Consider the following 21,215-nt stretch of genomic DNA (forward strand, 5'->3'; position numbering starts at 1 on the left):
TGGTGTGAAGACGAGTGTATGACAATCATTTTAATAAGACTAACCTGAAGAAGGGGACTGTTGGAGGGCACCACTGCCAGGTCCTTCTTCTTTTCTTTCCCTCTGTTGTTTCTGTCAGTCTCACTTTTCTCTTGCTTTGAATGACATATCGTGTCGATGTACCTCTGCCTGCTCAAACAAACAATGGTTTCCTTAGGGCAAAAATTTGAATGAATGAAACTTAGAGAAATGTTCTTGCTCTCATGCAATGTATTAAATTTATATCTTGTGATCCTCTAGGCCCGCCTGTTGTCAGAGGATTATGGCAAGCACCTGATGGGTGTGGAAGATCTACTGCAGAAACACAGTCTTCTAGAGGCAGATGTCAACGTGGTCGGGGAGAGAGTTTCCACTGTCAATGGGCAAGCACAACGCTTCATTGATGATGACTTTTCGGAAATTGGAGGTAAGTTTTTGCAGTCTGAACTGTGTGCTTTAACTCTTGGTCTTCTTTGCACCTGTCATACAAATACTTTCTTTCTTACCTGTCCTTCTTTTGCGGGTGATTGCTGGGGTTAACAGGTATGGCCAGCTTCTTTTCTTACCCTCCATTGTTCCTTTTCCCCCAACATAGAGTCGATATGCATTTCTTTACTCAAACAAATCATTGTGTAAATGTGCTTCTTTTCTGGAAAATGTTCCCATTTCATGTGTATTACAATTTGTGTCTCTTTTGATATTTTGATTCTCATTTCTTTGTCCTTTCAGTCAAGCGAACAAATGAACTCTTTATGGAGCTAGTGCCTATCATGTGATGCTGTGACCTTGAAATGGATTACCAATATGGTTTTTTTTTCTTATGAGGTGGTTTATATCGCGTTCCTCTTTTCTTTGTTCAATTTATTTGTCTATCTGTCGTTTCTGTCCGTCCATCTTGCCTTTTTTCCGCTGCACTATTATGTTGATGGGCTTCTAATGACTCAAACTATTCTTCATCATCATCCAGGCTACCGACCATGCAACCCAGAGATGATCCAGGAGCGCATGAACATGCTGGACAGCGCATATGAGGAGCTGCGTCAGCTGGCTGCCGACCGCCGCAGACGTCTGGAGGAGTCTCGCAAACTCTGGCAGTTCTACTGGGACATGGCCGACGAAGAGGGCTGGATCAGAGAGAAAGAGCAGCTCATGTCATCCCCTGACCTGGGTCATGACCTCACCAGTGTCAACCTGTTACTCAGCAAACACAAGGTACAAATAAGATGGGATAAAATATTTCCCGGGTCTTAACACCAGTGCCTTTGTCATTTATTTTTTTTAGCTTTCTTGTTATTAGTTTCGTTTAAAAAAACCAAAAATCACCTTTTACTTGTATTGTACCCCCGATACGACAGGATTTTATGTTGAATGTTAAAAGTCCAATTTTTAAAACTTTGCTCCGGTCGTTGTTGCTCTAGTCATAAGGTTGAATTAGATGGCACTGTTTTTACAGTTTTCTCAGTTACAAAAAAAAGACTTTAGTTTCCATAATGGCTGTATGATTTGCTTCATTAGTTGGTATTCCATTCAAAGTGTATGTATTAGCTAGCTATATATTTTTTAACCTCCCTAATGATCTTTTAAATTTTTTTTATTGAACTGTAGTAATTGCATATCAAGAAAATGGACTGAGTTTCAGTTAAACATAAGGGTCATAAATTTCATTTATTATAAATTGATTAATGAAAAGTGCCTTTTTTAAAAATGATTATTTTGACAATTTTTAGATTTGTGCTCACATAAGGTGGTGTTTTTAAGGGTTCATTAAGGTTTTCTTTATTTAAAAAAAGATCGTTTACATATGTGCAAACACGTTCACATGGGTTTTTGAACTCTGTTCCTCCAGGCTATGGAAGATGAGATGACGGCCCGTCACAGCCACTTGCAGGAGGTTCAAACTTCAAGCAACGAGCTCATTGAGGCCGGCAACTTTGGTGCTGACCAGATCGAACAGAGAAACAACGAGATTTCTTCCCAATGGGAGAGTCTCATTGACCTGGCCACGTACCGCAAAAAGAGACTCAATGAAGCCGTGGACTTCTACCAAGTGAGACAGCTACTGTTTTCTTGACTATTTTACGAGAAGCTTTTAACCTCAGCTTGTTCTATGCTCCCTTAAAATTTGGTGAAACTGTATAATGCCATTATTTGTATGAAAGTTTAAAAACTTCATATCAAGCACACATTTGTTCATTCATATTTTCTTTGTACTTTCTTTTTTTACTCTCTCTCTCTCTCTCTCTCTGGGTAATTTCAGAGAATCTGACTTCTCGTTATGTTCAAGGTAAAAAAAAAAGTAAAGCTTGCTATAGTGATTTATTGCTGTATTGGCCTTGAGATGCCAAAATTTTAAAAACAAAGCAACAGTATGATTAAGTTACATATTGTACCGAATTGTACAGCTTTTAACCATACATCTTTTTTATTAAAAACATTTTTTTAAACGAGAAGTTAAGTCTAAAAGGATGCTAATATTGCAAATTATAATATAAGCAAACATTTTCATTGACAATTTCTTCAGGACAATGGTATTGACACTTAAGGAAGTTAAGTTTTCATTGGTCAAAGCTTGAATCCGAAGATCTGAACATATTGTGTTGTGTCCCCAGTTTTTCGCTGATGCTGATGACGTGGACACGTGGTTGATGGACACCCTCAGACTCGTTTCCAGCGAGGACGTGGGCAAGGACGAGGCCAGCGTTCAGTCTCTGCTCAAGAAACACAAGGTAAAAAATGGAACAAATTCGTACTCAGTGCTGCTGTGCTTGTGCTTATTGAGGAAAATTTCCTAGAAATTGTTTCTTTTGGGATTTGGAAAGTTTGGACTTTCAAGAATCTTGGAGAAAATGTTTGTTAAAAGATCGGTTTATAAAAAATTATTGTCTGTTTTTTAATGCATAGTTCATGAATACACTTTTTAAAAAATTATCTTGTTAAATTCGTGGTATGCTCCCAATCATTCAGATGATTTAGCTCTGCAGTCTTATTGTGGACCCCTTTCTTCCTTTAGTAAATGAGAAAAAAATATTCGGTAAATATGACAATGGAAGTGCTGTCACTGTGCAAATAAAAAGGATATTATGAATGGTTTGCTTTGTTCTTGTTATTGGGTGGGGGAGGGGGGTTGCCACTAGTAAGTTCTACTTCTTTTTATTCCCACCATTATTTATGGTATTCCTACTTTTTGTCTACACCAAATAACTAATGTGTCAATGCTTTTCTCTTTACTAATTATAAATTGCTGTTGTCTTGTACAGGAAGTTACAGAAGAACTCAAGAGCTACCAGAGTGTGATAGAAGCACTGCATGAGCAAGCGGCCAACCTGGGAGAACAGGTATGATAGTGATGTAAAGGGAATTCATGGGAAATTTCTTTGTTATGTCCTACAGTTTGTGATATTAAAATTTGGTCTGTCAGTGTCTATACACTGAGAAAAAGTCATTGTATTCTGTTGCACAGCCCAGGTTGAATGTGCACAAGTTACCAAGCTCTAGTAACAAAAGATGTTCCTGGTAAATGTCAATACCTAAATAAGCACATTCGGACCTGTGCAACCATACGCACATATACGTGCGCGCGCGCACACACACACACACACACACACACACACACACACACACACACACACACACACACACACACTCTTGTGTGTTGTCCTAATACTCTGGCATTTTCTTTAAAAGGCTATCTTTTTGGATCATTTTGTGTTGTGTGAATATAAACGTTCTCCGTGGTATGTTCCTTTACTGTTATCACTGTTTGTCCCTCCTCAGGATCGTGAGTCACCAGATGTACAGAGCCGTCTGACCTCCATCGATCGCCGCTACCAAGAACTCTTGGAATTCTCCAAATTGCGTAAACAGAGACTCATTGATGCACTTTCGCTTTACAAACTTTTCAATGAGTCCGATGGCGTGGAGACCTGGATTGATGAGAAGGTTTGTTGTGGTTTTCACTCGAAGGAAGCTCTATGATGGGGAATATTTGTGGTAATAATCACTCAGGATTTCTTTCCTTTTTTTTTGAGATAGTGACCCTAGTAGGTTTATTTGACAAATTCTGTTACTCTAGCGAAGATGTACTGAGCCATTTGTCTGTTTCTCAGCTCGATTCCCTCCAACTTTTAACCTGTGATTTTATAGATTATTGTTCAATAGCTTTCTGCTTATTGGTTTTCCTTGACCTTTCCTCACCCACTCTTATTATTTATCAAAATCATATTCTGTGAACTTATGTTTCTTCTACTTTTTGGTTTGTACTGATAGTAAGTGCAAGAGCAAAGCGATGATGGCAGGTATTTCAAAGACTGTGTGACAAAAAGTTTTGATATTGTCTGTTTTCAGGAGAAATTCCTGACCACCATCATCGTGACGGACGATGTGGAAGAGCTTGCCATCATGAAGCACCGTTTCGACAGTTTCGAGCATGAGATGAACGCGACAGCCTCCAAGGTGGCCGTCGTCAATCAACTTGCACGACAGCTCATGCAGGCAGAGCATCCCAACGCCGAAGAGGTGGTAGAGCGGCAGAACCAACTCAATGCCACGTGAGTGGTTGTTTTTTAACCGTTCATCCACCTACATGTAAATTTTTGTAGTCTCGAGTATTCTTAATTCAATGGAGTGGTACTGCATAAACATATTGGGCAGTCTAGATTAGGGTTGGTGATGTGTCATACATTAATGTGGTGAACATTATTACACACTAGTTGAATGAAATGTGGGGTCCAAATTGTGTGACACAGAGTGCTTGCTGGCTGGTTTTAGGTGCGACTTCATCAAGTTACTATTTTATTATATCTGTTGTAGACATTGTTACCAAGCACGGTGTAGTCTGGTGATGGGGAGTGGCTGACACTGTATCACTTACACCATGAAGGTTCTAATACTTTCTACAGAAATATTTTGTAATAAAGTGTGTTTGATTTCAGCTGTTGCAGCTGATCTTTTTTTCGAAAAGAAATTCAAATCTTGTGAAAATAAGCAGCCTTTATGATGCTATCACTTTGAAAAACTGTTGTATGGGTAGTGTGAAGTCAATAATTTGTTACTGCTATGTTGTTGTGAGGTTGTTGGTTGGTTTTTTAATTTTTAATTTAAAAAAACATTTTTTTTTTGGGGGGGGGTTTAAGTAATGTTTTTAAAGTGGGTAGAGGGGGAGGGGGGGTTTCCTTTAATGTCATGTGCTTGCAGTGAGTATTCATTACCTTCAGTTAAATAAGAAACCCAAGATTTTGATGAGCCCTGGGGCTGTCCTAACTGTTTTGTGCTTTGTGTGTACCACAGCTGGAACAACCTGAGAGAAATGGTTGACCATAAGAGAGACGACATCAATGTTGCACACGGCTTCCAGAACTTCAACATCGAGTGCAATGAAACAATTGTAAGTCTTTCTTTATGTCACCTTTTTGTAACATCTCGTGAAGAACTGACATGATGTATTGTAATAGTGGAAGATGTAATGATAATAAGCCTTTGGCAGGAATGAGACTATATTTATTTTACCATTACATTACTTGTACAATTTGACTCAAGTTTTGAGTCCCCCTACTGTGTTCATTTCACTTGGTTTCACAGTGCTAAAATTTCTTTAAATTACTAATAATGTGTTAATATGCTGGTAATACGATTCACAGATGTTAGAAGCAGAATTTATATTCCATTTCTTACAATTAATATTTTATTTTGTTTTGCAGGGCTGGATCCATGAGAAGGCCAAACTGATTGAGTCTACCGATGAGCTGGGCAATGACTTGAGTGGAGTGATGACTCTACAGCGCAGACTGAGCACTATGGAAAGAGATCTGGCTGCTATTCAAGCCAAAGTACGTTGTTCTGGTCGTCTGTGCTGTGTGGCTTTGTGCTTGGGAGTGTCGTAGTTAACCTATCATTTGCAGAGTGTCTTCACTTGTTTCTGTTTGTCTGTCTGTCTACTTTTTCCCCAGCACAATATGACCATTATTGTGACAATGTGCTACTCTTTACTCAGAAGAACAAATAAAGAGCTAATACTCCACCCACCATCCATAAAAGATGCTTTTTGGGGATTTAAAAAAAAATTAAAATGTAGTTATTTTTTACAAAGATAGATGCAGACATTTTATGTAGGCTTGTAAAGGTAAAACTGCACAGTCATATTTTTCCCATGTTTTTCGCAAGGGCTATCATCTGTTTGGAAAAAAAAATGATGTGAAGTGGGTCATATATTTTGCTAGTAGTGGTTTTGTTTTGATAAGTAGTTTTATTTGATGAATTCTGTTCCTCTAGGGAAGATTTACTGAACTATTTTTTTTTTTTTTCAGCTCGAGTCCCTCCAAGGTGAGGCCGAGAGGTTGGAAGAACAGAAACCAGAAGAGGCGGAGGCCATCAAGGAGAAGATTGCAGAAATCAACAATGTCTGGATGGATCTGAAGGATATGGTAAATAATATCTTTGCTGGCTCTCTCCCTACCTCTCTCCTTTCCCTCCCCCTCCACTCACTCTCTCTCTCTCTCTCTCTCTCTCTCTCTCTCTCTCTCTCTCTCTCTCTCTCTCTCTCTCTCTCTCTCTCTCTCTCTTCTCTCTTTCTATTTCTTTCTCTTCTCTCTCTCTCTCACTCTCTCCCTTTCTCCCACCCTCCCAACATTCATTAAATAGTAGAAGTAAACACATTCTTTGTTCCGTGTTAGGCACATGGATGCTGTTACCAAAAAAAATTTGCCTGTTTATAGTGATAGGCACGTTTTTTTCATGGAGAGAATAGTTGACAGCCATGGTTGACTGATCTGCCACCCCTCTGCTAGCCACAGGATGACTGGTCACAAAAGTGTTAAGATCAATTCTTTGGGGACTCTTGAGTACAAATATGAGATTGGTGTGGCTTGTCATTTTGCTATATATTGCACACCCGAGAGAGAGAGAGAGAGAGGGAGAGAGAGAGAGAGAAAAAAATATTGGCTGTACGGCAGTGTCATAATTGGATTGTTCAGACATCTTATGCTATGAAGAAGTTGATAAAGTCTTGTTAACTCTAGTTATCAATTTTTTGTTTCCAAAATTGTAAAAGTGTATTATTATTTAGTCATTTATGTCTGTATGTATCTAGCATTCATTTTCTACTCAGCCAGTCTGAATAATAGTTACGTAGTTAGAGCATAACACCATGTTTTGTGAGTTGTCAAAACTACATAGTTATGTTGTCATTGTGTCTTGATCAGCTGAAAGAAAGAGATGAGAAGCTGGGAGAGGCCGGAGAGCTCCAGCGCTTCCTGGGCAGTCTTGACCACTTCCAGTCGTGGCTGTCACGCACACAGATGACCGTGGCTTCGGAGGATATCCCCAACTCTCTGGCCGACGCGGAGAAACTGCTGAACCAGCACCAGCAGCTGCGGGATGAGATTGACACCTACGCTCCCGAGTATGCTAAGATTAAAGAGTTTGGTGACAAGGTGACAGAAGGAGAGGAAGACCCACAGTACATGTTCCTCAGACAGGTACACATTCTTGTTTCTATAGAAAGATGCTTGCTTTTTTTTAAATTTGTAAGATTTTACTCAGTTTTCTTCTTGCGTGTTCATGCGGCAAGGTCTTCTCACTTCTCACTTGAAGTCAAAAGAGATGACTGGTTTGATCCCTTTTGTGTGTCTGTTCTAAGACTATAATACCACTGTCTAGCGAACATGATGTTTTTCTCCATTTTGTTCCTTGTAGAAGTAAAAATATTGATGTGCAGATCATTTTGAATTGTAATATAAAAAAACAAATTGTATAGATGTGTTTTGTGCCTGGTAGGCCTGCATTACTGGCATGCCATGCACCCGTTATAAAGACAGTATGAGTAAAAGTTTTAAATGTATTTGTATAATTGTTAATATTGTTAACTTAATCCAAAACCTCAGTACCCTTAAATGTTTTAAATGTGTTGTGTTTTGTAGTCCTATTAAAAACTTTGTGCCCTTACAAGTTTTGAATGTTTGTTTGATTTTTATAATTGTAAAATTAAGCATAAGTCCAACTACTCCCTGCTACGTGCCATTGATAATTAAGTCATGTGTCATATTCTGTGTCATGCCAACAGAGACTACAAGCTCTGGACGATGGCTGGCATGAGCTGCTACAGATGTGGGAGAACAGGCAGCAGCTACTCTCACAGTCCCTCAACCTTCAGGTACTCACTCTCTCAACTCATTGACACTGTCCCAGTTTAGATTTGAAAGGGTTTCTGAGTACAAAATGTAGAATACTGCCAACATTTTTATCCCATTACCAGATTCCTCATTTAGGGTTATTTACATATGCTCCTCTTCCTTGTCTTGTCTTGTGAAATTTGAGAGAAAAGGTCTCAAGGATGAGACTTGAATGTCAGATTTGGCATTCTGACCAGCCCTCTAACTTTTTGTCTCAGCTGTGTTACATATTTTGATCAGAAATCAATCATGATTGAATCCTTATATGCCCCTTATTATTACATTGTGTTAAAATCATTCCTACTGGAATTTTTTTTTTTTTTCAAATCAAAGAAAAAGTGGGGTACAGAAACATAATTTTTTTAAATGCAGCTAGAATACACTCTGTGTTTTTTTTTTGTGTTCTGTTTTCTTGATTGCATACTCTTGGATACTTTCAGATGTTCTTGCGAGACGCTAAGCAGGCTGAAGTGTTGCTCAATCAACAAGATAATTTCTTGTCCAAGGAGGATGTTCCTGTAAGTAACTTCAAGAATATATATGTGCTGAATATTGTCTCTGTCTTTAACACCTAAGGAATTCAGTAAAGAATTTAATTATGGTTTTTTTATCAGTCATATGGCATGAGTCGTTCAGAGCAATGCTTACGTTATTTCCAGGGTAATGTCTGCAGATTTTTTTGAAATGGCATTTCTAGCTAAAAAGCAGGTTGTTGAAAGCTGTCATAAAATCCCTTTGGAATAGGAAAATCAGTTTTTATATCCTTTTGTTTGGTTATTTCGCAGTTTTTTACTTATCATGAAATATTAATTACTTTATCATGACCACCACTCTTGTGATGTCTATTTCAATGTCTTTTAGAAAAATTTCCAAACTTAAATTTTCATATTCTTTCTAGTGATAGATTGCTATTTAAACTTGTGTTTTGTCTTGCTATGATTGTTTCAGGGAGTAAACAACATCCTTCTTGCACATTTGCATGCTCGTGATCCGTTGTCTGTTCCTTTAATTGACTCCACAAGGATGAGAGTAAATGACTTTTGACTATTTGAGTATATCAAACCACCAGTATATCATTAACAAAAATGCTGTGTATGGATACAACGCAATTCTATAAATATCACTAGGCTGGTATAGTAGATATGTACAGGACCTTGATATTTTACTTTTTTATTGGCGTCAGCTTTAATAAGCTTTGAATGGCTTTTAAATATACCAACTGCAGGGGAAGAACAAAATCCAAGAGGGTGACCTTAATGGAGAAAGCATATATGCTTGTAAAAAATGTATACTCCCTTCAAATTTGGGAAACATGTGCTCAATGCAAGGCTTTTTACATTTTTTAATTATTCACGTACCAAGCTATGCACTATTTTAAAAATTTTTTAAATTATGCACTTTACATTTCTTCTTGTAACATGTTTGCCTGTAGCGCATTCCACCATACCACAACTTTTGTTTTAGTAGGAGCTGGTGATGTGCTCTAAATTCAGGCTCAGGCTCACACAAGATTTGAGCATTCAGTTGGGTTGGAATGTTAGTCTAGTTTGGCTGCTGGAAGCTGCCTGGGGGTCAAATGTGCACTCAATTTCAGCATATCTGCACAATGATGATCCAGTTTAAGCGTTGTATCATTGTATAGAAATGGGCAAGTAACAAAACAAAAACAAAACTGATTCAGCAGTGTGAAGTCTTTCCAAAGCAACATGTACGCTCACTTAAAGCAAAATGCCTTCCTGAAAGATACTGGCTGTAAGATTTATAGCATGTTTGCCAGCAATTTTGGAACTTCATGGAATACTTCCAGAGTTATTAGTTTTGCATGCATTGTGAGGGCATAGTGTTTTAGTGGCCAATAACATTAGTCACTTGCTTTTTACCGAAGCCAATGTATCTGTCAAATAGAAACTTATCCCTGTTCCTATTGACACGCAAGGGTTTTTTTTTCCTGTCAAGATTTGTTTTAAGTAAGAATGACCTTTAAAAACATTTTACATGAATTTTCCCAATTTTGTCTTTGTCTGTGACTTGTACGTATACTATAAGACATTGACTAACGTAGAGGTGGAATTCCCTGGTGGCTTCCTCCATTGTTTTGTGTATAATGTGGTCATCGTTATATTTGTCCACTGGTCACTTTGACTAAGCGTAACATGTTTATGTCTCGTGGCCCTCATCCCAATGACAGATTGCGCCCTTAGATAAACAGGTAACTTAGTTTGTTCTCTTGTTATCTCCTCTGGATGTCTCAGTGTGCCAGCTGTTGGGTGTCTTGTACTTCCTGGTCTATTTTGTTTGTGCTTTCTCGTGTGTTAGGCGTCCTCTCTCTTCTTGTTTCTCCTCGTGTGATGCAAACTCCCCAGGAATCCATCGTAGCTACAAGTCTTCAGTTCCTGCTTTCGTTCTTGTGAAACCTGAACGCTGAGAATTTCTGTCCTCTTTATTTAGTTCCGTGTTGAGTTTTCATTCCAAAGTTTTGTCCCCATCTGTGTGACTGTAGAATATTGGGCTTCTGTATCTGATCTTATCTTCTGTTGATGAGGCTGACGTCTGTCTGCAAACTGTTACCCTGCAGCTGATTGTCTCATACACCCGATATACTGTGATATTGCTTTGCATGTTTCTGCTTTTGTAGAAGGGGATATGTGGGTGGTTAGAGTTAGAGGATTGGTCCTGCTCTTTTACTTTTCTTCTTGTTCCTGTCTGCCCGGCTCTTTCCCAGCACTAAATTACCATTTTGTGTTGATGTGCTTCTCTGTATTCAAAACTAAATTTTTCTTGTTTTTGAAATACCAGTATATCGTCGGAAGTCATGCTTTCTGTTCAGATCTGTACGTAACTACAGCCACAAACATAAATATAGACAGATTAGCCCGTGTACCTCTGTTGTAGTATAATATGAAGTATAATGTATTAGCACTATGTATTGTTCACAGCCTATATTCACTGTATGCTAACATTTGTTTGTTGTGTCACTGTCTTCTGAACGGGTGCTTGGAGGGTGAGGCTGTTCTGTATTCTCTTTTTTTCTCTCTCTCTGTTGTTGTCTGTCTGTCTATCTGTCTCCGCAGATTTTCTCCTGCTTAAAATGACTACAAGTGTGTCGATGTGCATATCTTTACAAAGAAAATATTGAAGTTTGTAACTTCGTCTTCATGAACTTAACCTGTAAAAAAAATTAGTTGATGGGTCCGTGGTTTGACTTTGTTCACATCTTTATCAGTTATTTGTGTTTAGTCTTGTTCTTTTAGTGTGCCTCTGTATTGTAATTCAACATGGTGACACATCTGTTCTGTTGAAACTGTTCACTGCCCGTGCTTAGTGATTTGGTTTAGTCTTTCTCTGCTGTATTTGATTTAAATGAGACTTGGAATAAAGCTCGTTTCCTCTTGTGATCTTTTTGGTATGGACAAGTTCAACAGTTTTTGGCTGCTGTCTGTCTAGTCTTAATTCCTTGTGTTTTACTTTGCTTGTGACTTGACATGTGCTTTGAGTTTATAGTACCTCTGATTCTGCCTATAGGCAGATGCTTGGAGAATGAGTTCTACTTCTTCACTTTCCCTCTTTTGTTTCTCTGTGCCTGTCTTTTTTGCAGATTGAAATGATCTTAATTGTTTCAATATGCTTCTCTTTACTCCAACTTCAGTTCTTCCTTCTGTCGCACAGGCTTTACTTTAAGCTTTGTGGGTTTGATGTTTGTGCGTATTAGTCACTGTTTTTTTCTGTTGGTCTGTCTAGAAATAGAAAGTTGATTTTACAAGACACTTCTCATTATCCTTGTCCAGTTGCTTCAAGCCTTTCCCTTGTCAGCCGCACATTCCATCTGTTCCATTTTCCGTGTTGTTTGTGTGGTGCTACATGTATTATAATTATCTTTTATTTATTTTTTTGTTGAAAATATTTGCTTCTTCAACAGTCTGGACTTTTCGTTTACCTCAATGTTTTATGTTTTTATGTATAGCAAGTGATGATTCTTGCATTCAGTTGACACACAGTTTGTAAAAAGATGCTGCACAAGCTATATTTCTTTTCCCCCTTTGTGAATGTGTTGGATGCACAAGATTATTGTAGTGACTAGCGGGACATCTTTTCACTTCTAATAAGTTGCAAATGGTCAACAAATTATTTGTTTCCCAAAGACGGTATTGATACAGGATTGGACAACTTGGAGTTAATAGTGCTGGTGACCTGTGTCAAGAAAAAGTTCTACAAAATTAAAGTGTTGGAGTGTCACGTATTTTTAAACAATAAATTGAGTGGTCCCCTTTGTCATAATTAGTATGTGCATGAAGATGGCTCTGTACTCTTTCTACACTGGGAGGTGTAGACCACAGTGAAGTCTCCACAGGCTTCCCTGTTACTGTGTATTGTTTCATGTAGGAAACTAGTAACGAGCACCTATTACGTATATACTTTGATAAACACTAGGCTCACTAAAGCTGTATCCAACATCGGTGGCAGTTTTGTACATTTACCATGGTAACCAAGAGAGTTGAGAATGCAAACAAATTATCAACTTAATACCAATATCATTTGATGTGAAAAGTTTATTTTTGTGAATTTTTGGCAACAGGGCTGTAAAAATATTTTTTAAAATATATATATAAAGCACAATTTCAAATTAGCATGGCTTTGAAGCAATTTCTATTGTCCTCTTATGCCACATCGTAGCACAGTTACAAACTAGGCTCTGAAATTAACAATGAAATTCTTTATGATTTGTCTTTAAAAAAATTAGCATTTAGTTTTTTATTGGAAAGGAAAAGAGTAAGGATATGTCAGCATTTGTTTTATCTGTAAACATTTTTCACCTTGACTCTTTAACTGATATCTTTCCCAAATGAGGCAAATATCAGATATCTTTTTTAAAACTCCCTGTGAGTGTCATGAATGTGTCTTTTTGTCACTTGTCCGAGAACCTTCAGGATGAAATACACGTGGTTCAGAACTTTTTGCGAATGGTATGATTCATTTTGTTTCTTCAGAGTTGTATTTTCACAACATGGTCATGGTCTGTCACATTCGAGCATTTTTCTTACCTCTTTGATGTTGTCTTTTATATCTTTATTGATGTTACAGCAACTGCTTTTTTTTTAGCCTTGCAGCCATCAGGGCACTTCTCTTCCACTGTATCCAGACAGACTATAATGCAGTTGTTGTATTTGTCGTGCAGACATCAGTGCAAGCAGCAGAGAACCTGATCAAACGTCATGAGGCCTTCATCACCACCATGGATGCCAACGACGAGAAGATCAACGCTGTTCTGCAGTTTGCCAACAGACTGATGGATGAGAACCACTATGCTGGAGAGAAAATACAGAAGAAGGCAGAGTCGATCAATGAGAGGTAGAGTGTGACACATGTCTGATTCACTGGTCTCTGTCAGATGAGAAAACTATATATTCTAATGCCGGGATCACTGTTCTGGCGTCCAGATTTTTCCTGAGATGTTGTAGATCTCAAGATTTTGTCTCAGAAGTGGGTCAACAACCACAGCAAGCTTTTATTTTAAGTGCTGCCTGAACATTTCTAACATATTTGTGAACAGAATTTCATTAATCTTTGTCCTTCTTTTTCATTTTCAATACCTGAAACGTATACTAGAAATCAGGGTTCTGCACTCATATGACCAACTTGTGTCTATAGCGCAATTATGTGAATGCTTAAACGAACAAAAAAACTGAAACAATGACATGTCTAAGAGAATAAGGGAATCCTATCTCATGGCAAAAGGATTCCTATGTCAAATTTAGTCGAATCAATAATTGTGTATGCAAGTCCAATTAGACCCGAAGTTTGTCATCAGTAGATAGTGCTCATGACTTTACTCCATTGCATTTTACAGCCTGTTTCTGATTTGATTGATTTTAATAACATAGTGTTATTAGAAGATCGTTGAATATAAGTTCAGGTTGCTCTTTGAATCTGATAAGCTTAAATAGAATGACTTGTTGTGTCCTTTAAAGTACTCTTTGGTGAATTTCAGATGGGTTTTGGTGGAAAGTAGATTTCAAGAGACAGCATTTTCTGTTCTATGTGTGTTTTATTCTTATCTGGTCTACCAAGCGGGTGGTTGGAGGGCATTACTGGTAGGTCCTATGTCTTTTCTTTCCTTTAGTGTTTTTGTCAATATGTTTTCCTCTTGTCCGTTGCCCTGCTCTAAATGACCATTATATTGTTGATGTTCATCTCTTTACTCAAATTGTCAACCATACCTTCATCCTGTTACTATTTTTGTCCACCAGGAGGGACCAAAACCGACAGAGAGCCGATGAACAGCTGGACAGATTGAAGGACCAACTGACCTTGCAGCAGTTCTTGCAGGAGTGTGATGAGGTCAGTGGCTCATTTACTTTTTTGTTTGGGGCGGGGGGAGTCATTGTGGGTGTTGGAGGGGGGACAATGAATTGTCTTACTTCCGTTCATTCCTTCTGTTGTTTCTCTCTGTCTGTCTTGCTCTTTTCCCACACAGTAGGTGACCATTATTGTGTTGATATATTTATCTTTACCGAAACAAGCAAACCACTCAGGTGGTAGATGGCGGGAGGGCATCAATAATAGGTCTTCTTTCCTTTCCCTCTGTTTCTCTGTCTGGCTTTCTATTTTTATGCACCATATGATGGTTATTGTCCTGATGTATTCTCTTTATTTGAAGAAACAAATAAACCACTCAATGGTGGCTCTTAGAGTCACAAGTTGACTGGCTGTTGGGTATTAGCATATGGGGGGGAGGGGGGGGGGGTTGCTACTTCTTGTCAGCCTTATTATTGACCTATTCCTGGCCAGATGTGGATATTGTCCTTCTGATTACCTGTGAAATACAACTGAACGAATTTAGTTTTGCGATCATATACTTGTGTGAGTGATAGGAAAGCACAGCAGATAGTTTGCATTGCAGGTGGTAGGAGGGGGCTACAAGTTGGACTTACTTCTTTCCTTTCGTCCCTATTTTTTTTCTCTGTCTCGTCAGTTTTGCTTTTTCCCTGCACTAAATGACTGTTATACTGTAATCCTATCAATGAACTTCTCTTCTCTAAAACTGGGCAAAAAAGAACTTTAATGAATGGTTCTGATTATTTAAAGTTTTTTTATTCATTGTTTGAACCTTGTGTTTGATTTGTTAGTTGCGTGACTGGCTGCAAGACAAAATGGCCGCCGCTCAGGATGAGACGTACAGAGATGCCAAGAATCTCCACAGCAAGTACGTACGTCACCAGGCCTTCGAGTCAGAGATTGCTGCCAACAAGGACAGACTCAACAGGGTTGTCGAGGTACGGGCTTCACTGTGTTTTGTTTTTCATGTGTTTCTGTAACAGGTTCTTTTTACGAGAGAGGTTTTTAGCCTCGTGATTCAACTCCCAACCTGGAGGGAGGATGACTCTGTTTTGGGAGTCTCTACTTGGTTCGCTATTTAGTCGCCTCGTACAATACGTTAGCACCACGTCAGTCTTGTTCTTCTCAATGAGGGGACTGCACGGCTTTGTTTTTCGTACTATTGTTATATTTCATACCTGAAAGTAGATCTCGGCTTTATTTTTCTTGCAATGGATCTGCACAAACTCACATACACAAATGACAGCGAGCGCATACACATAGACACACACACACACATGCGCGTGCGCGCGCGCACACACACACAGAGGGGATCACATCTTTTGTTTTTCTTTCTACCGTCAAGTTTCGTACCTGAAGGTGATTCTCAGCTTTGTTTTTCTTGCTATGAACATTCACACCCATGCATACGTCTATCTTACTTTTTCCCGACACTAAATGTTGTTTTGTCAATGTACTTCTTTGTACTGAAACAGAACCACAAATTTTTTTCCCCTTTGTTATATTTCTGTCTGTCATAACGCTTTTTCTGTACTATATGACTGTTATTGTGGTGATGTACTTCTCTTTACTTTGAAAAATACATAGTTCTCTGATGACAGATCATACACTTAATGTCTACTCTTATCAGAGGAAAAACCTTGGGCAGTATGAATAATAATAAAAGTCAGTGCATTTACTGTCAATTTTTACATGTGGTTGAGAGGCGCCACAAGTAGGTCTTATTTTTTTTCTTTCCCTCTTATGTTTATATCTGTCTGTCTTTTTCTTTCCCTGCACTAAATCACTAAATAACTGTTGTTGTGCCAATATACTTCTCTTCTCTGAAACAAAAAAATTATAATGTCAACTCTTTGTTCTCCTTGTCCTGCCGCTGGGTTTAGGAAGGAGAAACCATCATGTCATCCAAGCCCGAGACGAGAGAACAGATTGAGCCCATGCTGTCTGAGCTGTCCACACAATGGGAGGACCTGGAGACCACCACCAAAGAGAAGGGAGAGCGTCTGTTTGACGCTAACCGCTCCACCCTATACCAGCAAAGCTGTGATGATGTGGACGGCTGGGTCACCGCCCTTGAGTCTCAGATCGTCACATCCGAGGACTTTGGCAAGGATCTTACCACTGTCAACTTGCAAGTGCAGAAACAGAATGTGAGTTGTTAATGTTTGTCCCAGTGTGGACGTGGACCTTTTTGAGAACTGCACTTTTTTGTAATTCTTTTGATTGTTAGTAGTCTTTTCAGCCCGTCTTGAGAATTGTTAAGCATTTTAGCTCTGACTTTATTTTATTTCCCATTATAATAATGTTACCAGCCAGCCCTCATGAAAAATGCTTTTAAAATTCAATTTCGAGCTCAAAGTGAGTGGTTGGTTTTCTTAGATATAAGCCAGTTTGGGTGCATGCATTTGTTGCAACAATGACAGTGCATCAAATTCACATTCATGAATGTCCCTTTTCAATAATTATTTTTACATCGTAAGACCAAAATTGTGTTCATTATGCTGCAAAACATCTAATCAAACAAATAAAATAATTTTATATAGTAGGTGTAGATTTGTTGCTATGGACGACAGTATTGTGGAGTTTTTACATTGGTGTGTGTTTGTCCTCAGCATTTGGAGAACCAGATGAAGATGAAGGAGCAACAGGTCCAGGAGCTAGAGAGCCAGAGCGAACATCTACGCCGTCTGGAGCCTGATAGAGAGGAGGAGATCGAGGCCAGGAGAGCACTGGTGGCTCAGAGGTGTGTAGTTTCAGTCTCCTTTTATACTTAAGTGGAAGGGTGTCCGAGTCTCTTCTGTCTTTTATAAATAAAAAGTAAATAACAACCAGTTACATGCCCATAGTTCAAAAGTTTTAGTGGTTTTAATTGATCTCTAGTTCTGATGACAGTTTTTAAAATAATGTAGTGAACTCCATATTTTTCTGTGTATAGTGGGGATGGTTGAAGGGCAACACTAGTAGGCTGCACTTCTTTTCTCTCCCACTGTTGTTTCTGTCTGTCCATCTTGCTCTTTCTTGGCACTAAATTGCTGTAATTGTATTTGTGTGCTTCTTTTTACTAAATTCAAACTGGAAATCCCTGCAGGTTTGCAAAGATCCAAGGTCCTCTGATGATGCGACGTGCCAACCTGGAGAAGGTGAAACGCATCCATCAGTTCATGCGAGACGTTGAGGACGAGAAGTTGTGGATTGAAGAGATGATGCCCAGAGCCACCAGTACAGACTACGGCAACAGTCTACTCAGTGTGCAACTGCTCATCAAGAAAAACCATGTGAGTTCTCTCTTGTCTTAGCAATTATTAAATTTTCCCCATAGAAATTAAATTTACACCCACCCACCCCACACACACACACATACCAAGTGTTTTACCAATTTTATTTGGTCTCAGGGACCCATGTGGACCTTGGGCTGAAGAGATATTCCTTTTTTGATTGAATTTGATAAAATTTGTTGTATTCTTTCTAGAAATTGAAATAGAAAGATTGACATTAACAGACATGATAACTGGTGCTCTGGTTCACATTTGTTTATTTGAGCTATGTTCATGGCCTCAGGGAATTTGATCTCTCTTTTGCTTGCACAAACTACTATATAGTTCAACCCTTGAAAGCAGAGTTGTCCCAAGTGCCAACATTTAAGAAATGCATGAATAGTATGGTGAAAATTTTACCACAGTGAATTGTACTTCTTTTAATGGTAGATGTATCGGTAAAACCATGAGAAGAAAAATTTTTAATGATTATTATTGTTAATTTTTTTAAAGCCAAAATTTTAGATCCCAAGTTTCTCGAATAATGAAAACAGCTCTGAAAACAATTTGTTTTGGTGGGTCAAATATGGTCAGATGGTGAGGGGTTTTTTTCAAGATGATATCATCATGTCTTTTGTCTGTTGTTTCTTCCAGTCATTGCAAGTGGAGATTGACAATCATGAGCCTCGCATCAAGAGTGTGGTCCAGGTTGGTCAGGAGCTGATCGATGCCGGTCACTCCCAATCGGAGGAGTTCCGCGCCCTCATCGAGGACTTGCTGCAACGCTGGCAGGAGCTGAAGGACGCCATCGACGCTCGTAACCAGAGGCTCAAACTGTCGGAGATTGCACAGCAGGTTAGTGTCAACGTTATAGGAATGAGTACTACTTCAAAGATTCAATACTGTGTTGTTAGCTTAAGGAACAGATCTTCTGTCTTCTACTTCTCCTCCTCCTTCTTTTCCTTCTGAAGCGTCTGATTTGAAACCACTTCAATGATCATGGTTTGCCACTTTTTTTTTACTGTGTGCGCCTTTATGTGGCGCCCCCCCCCCCTCCCCAAAACCTGTTGTGTCCTTGTCTTTTCGCATCACCCATCTGATCAAGTAAGTTTTATTTGGTCTACCTCTGCCTCTTTTGCCTTGCTTTTTATAGAACATATGAAGATTGTTAAAGATATGCCAGTTTTCACCTGCTCCAGCATTTATCTGTTGATCAGACAATTTCAGTTACCCCTTTCCATGTCTCAGGCAAACGATTTCTGTGCTTGGCTAGTCCTGTGAACAACTCGTTTACCTCTCTTTTAAACTTTGCTCACATATTATGAGATGTTCTAAACTTCTCTGTGCTCAAGCTCAACCTCTTTTCTCCAAACAGCTTGTAATTTCCAAACTATGTAGTTATATATTAATGTTAAGTCCCTTCCATATCTCAGGCCAACCGTTTCTGTGCTTGTAAAAGACAAATCAGACTTTTTTGTACTCAAACTCAACCTCTTTTCTTGAAATGACTTGAAATTTCCAAACTGTGTATTAATGTAATTGTGTGATGTCCCCAGTACTACTTCGATGCCGCGGAGGCTGAGGCTTGGATGAGTGAGCAGGAGCTGTACATGATGGGTGAGGAGCGGGCCAAGGATGAGATAGGGGCACAGAACATGATGAAGAAACACCAGACGCTGGAGAACAATGTGGAGGACTATGCCGAGGTGGTCAGACAGCTGGGAGAGAGGAGCCGGGAGCTGATGGAAGAGGAACACCCAGAGAGGTCAGTTGGATGCTCCTAGCTGTGTTTGTTTTTTTGTTTTATGCAAATGGCACAAGTTACATCAATTTTGGATTGCATTTGATCCTTCCTGACCCAATTTAGATCACTGGGGGAAGGGGGGGAGCCTAGGGGGGGCCCTGCTTGTCACAGCGAATATGGGCTGAATAAATTGGATACAACATCCCAGCAAACATGTGGAGTCACTAAAGGAAAAATACTTTTTGCCAATGTTGATTAACAATTTTTCTCCTCCTCTGTCTACATAATTACTTAAAAGAAATTTTTTTATTAATATAATGATAATTCTGAGTTTTTTCAACCTCTATGCTGTTTACTGACCCGATAGATATTTTATCATATAAAGAGGAAAGTGTTATTGACATTGATCATTGTAATGATTGTCACAGGTGGTTAAAGGGTTGGGGGTTGTTTTTTTTTACCTTCTGCTGTGTCTGTTTGATTGTCTGATTTCTCCCAGCACGAAATTACTGTTATTTTTGTTTAGATGTGTTTCTTTTCAATTTAACTGACAATTGTCATCCTTATGTGTCCATGTTCAGCGACCAGATTGCGGTGCGTCAGTCACAAGTAGACAAATTCTACGCCGGCCTCAAGGACCTGGCCCAGGAAAGGCGGGGCAAGCTGGAGGAAGTGTTCAAACTCTACACCCTCCACCGCGAGATCGACGACCTGCTGGAATGGATCGCAGACAAATCGGCTGTGGCTGGCTCCAACGAACCAGGACAGGACTACGAACATGTCTCTGTGAGTGGGGCGATGACGTTATGCTTTAAGCGTGTAAATGGAAGAAATGGGTCTATTCTTCTTCTTCTTCTTTCTTTTTTTTTTGGTTCTATAACCATTGGAGTGTTCAATCTGCGGGTCTTCAATAAAAACAGGAGTCAGCATATACGCATATACTAATAAATATTTTTAAAGTACTGTGGGCTAACTTTTATGTCTTCTCCCATCATTTAAATCAGAATGGGATTTTTTGGTGAGAATTCACTTGTAACAATTTCTTCAGTGATACTGTAATGCTTTCCTTGTATTTAATAGCATTTGGATTTCAGAAGGCCTGTAGCTTTAATTTTGTGATGGACATGTGTCATGCTGACAGCAGGTATTATTTATTATCTTTACAAATTTGTTTACTTAATGTTCTACTTTCTATTCATGTGTGTAATATTTCTTTCTTGTTTGATCAGATGTTGAAAGAGCGCTTCAAGGAGTTTGCCAGGGACACGGAAAACATTGGTCACGAGCGTGTGGCTTCGGCCAATGAGATCTGTGATGATCTGATCGCATCAGAACACTCTGATGCTGCGTCTATTGCCGAGTGGAAGGACAACGTGAACGATGCCTGGGCTGACTTACTGGAGCTCATCGACACACGCACAGAGCTGCTGCAGACATCCTGGGAGCTGCACAAGTTCTTCTACGACTGCAAAGATACTCTGGAGAGAATTGTGGTATGAAGAGATTGTTGTTACAAATTCATTGGGGTGGGTGGTATGTCCGTTTTTGAAGAATTAACAAGAACTTTAAAACCGCAGCAAGGGTGTGTGTGTGTGTGTGTGTGTGTGTGGGAAGGGGGGGATTATTATTATAGCCATTGAGCAGTTGGTAGTTTGCCTTTATAGCACCCAAGTGAGTGTTTCTAACAAGGTATGTTTTTTT

General features: G+C 39.1%; 1 protein-coding gene across 5 annotated transcripts in view; it reads left to right on the plus strand.

Annotated features, from left to right (window-relative positions):
• Nucleotides 1-21,215, plus strand: part of LOC101859991 (spectrin beta chain) — an 81,241-nt gene that overhangs the window by 39,753 nt on the left and 20,273 nt on the right. For 4 of the 5 annotated variants that reach the window (XM_035971941.1, XM_035971949.1, XM_035971947.1 and 1 more), the window contains exons 12-35: nt 280-445; nt 986-1,230; nt 1,865-2,065; nt 2,628-2,744; nt 3,276-3,353; nt 3,793-3,957; nt 4,363-4,565; nt 5,305-5,401; nt 5,715-5,843; nt 6,321-6,437; nt 7,215-7,490; nt 8,075-8,164; nt 8,624-8,701; nt 10,372-10,392; nt 13,357-13,529; nt 14,429-14,519; nt 15,308-15,454; nt 16,400-16,666; nt 17,129-17,259; nt 17,605-17,791; nt 18,425-18,625; nt 19,327-19,535; nt 20,096-20,300; nt 20,744-21,007. In XM_035971941.1, coding sequence (XP_035827834.1) covers nt 280-445; nt 986-1,230; nt 1,865-2,065; nt 2,628-2,744; nt 3,276-3,353; nt 3,793-3,957; nt 4,363-4,565; nt 5,305-5,401; nt 5,715-5,843; nt 6,321-6,437; nt 7,215-7,490; nt 8,075-8,164; nt 8,624-8,701; nt 10,372-10,392; nt 13,357-13,529; nt 14,429-14,519; nt 15,308-15,454; nt 16,400-16,666; nt 17,129-17,259; nt 17,605-17,791; nt 18,425-18,625; nt 19,327-19,535; nt 20,096-20,300; nt 20,744-21,007 — 3,858 coding nt within the window. The remainder of the gene's footprint in view (nt 1-279; nt 446-985; nt 1,231-1,864; nt 2,066-2,627; nt 2,745-3,275; nt 3,354-3,792; nt 3,958-4,362; nt 4,566-5,304; nt 5,402-5,714; nt 5,844-6,320; nt 6,438-7,214; nt 7,491-8,074; nt 8,165-8,623; nt 8,702-10,371; nt 10,393-13,356; nt 13,530-14,428; nt 14,520-15,307; nt 15,455-16,399; nt 16,667-17,128; nt 17,260-17,604; nt 17,792-18,424; nt 18,626-19,326; nt 19,536-20,095; nt 20,301-20,743; nt 21,008-21,215) is intronic. The other variant, XM_035971944.1, reaches the window with a different exon arrangement.

Source organism: Aplysia californica, unplaced genomic scaffold (genome assembly GCF_000002075.1).
Source record: "Aplysia californica isolate F4 #8 unplaced genomic scaffold, AplCal3.0 scaffold00020, whole genome shotgun sequence".
NCBI lineage: Eukaryota > Metazoa > Mollusca > Gastropoda > Aplysiida > Aplysiidae > Aplysia > Aplysia californica.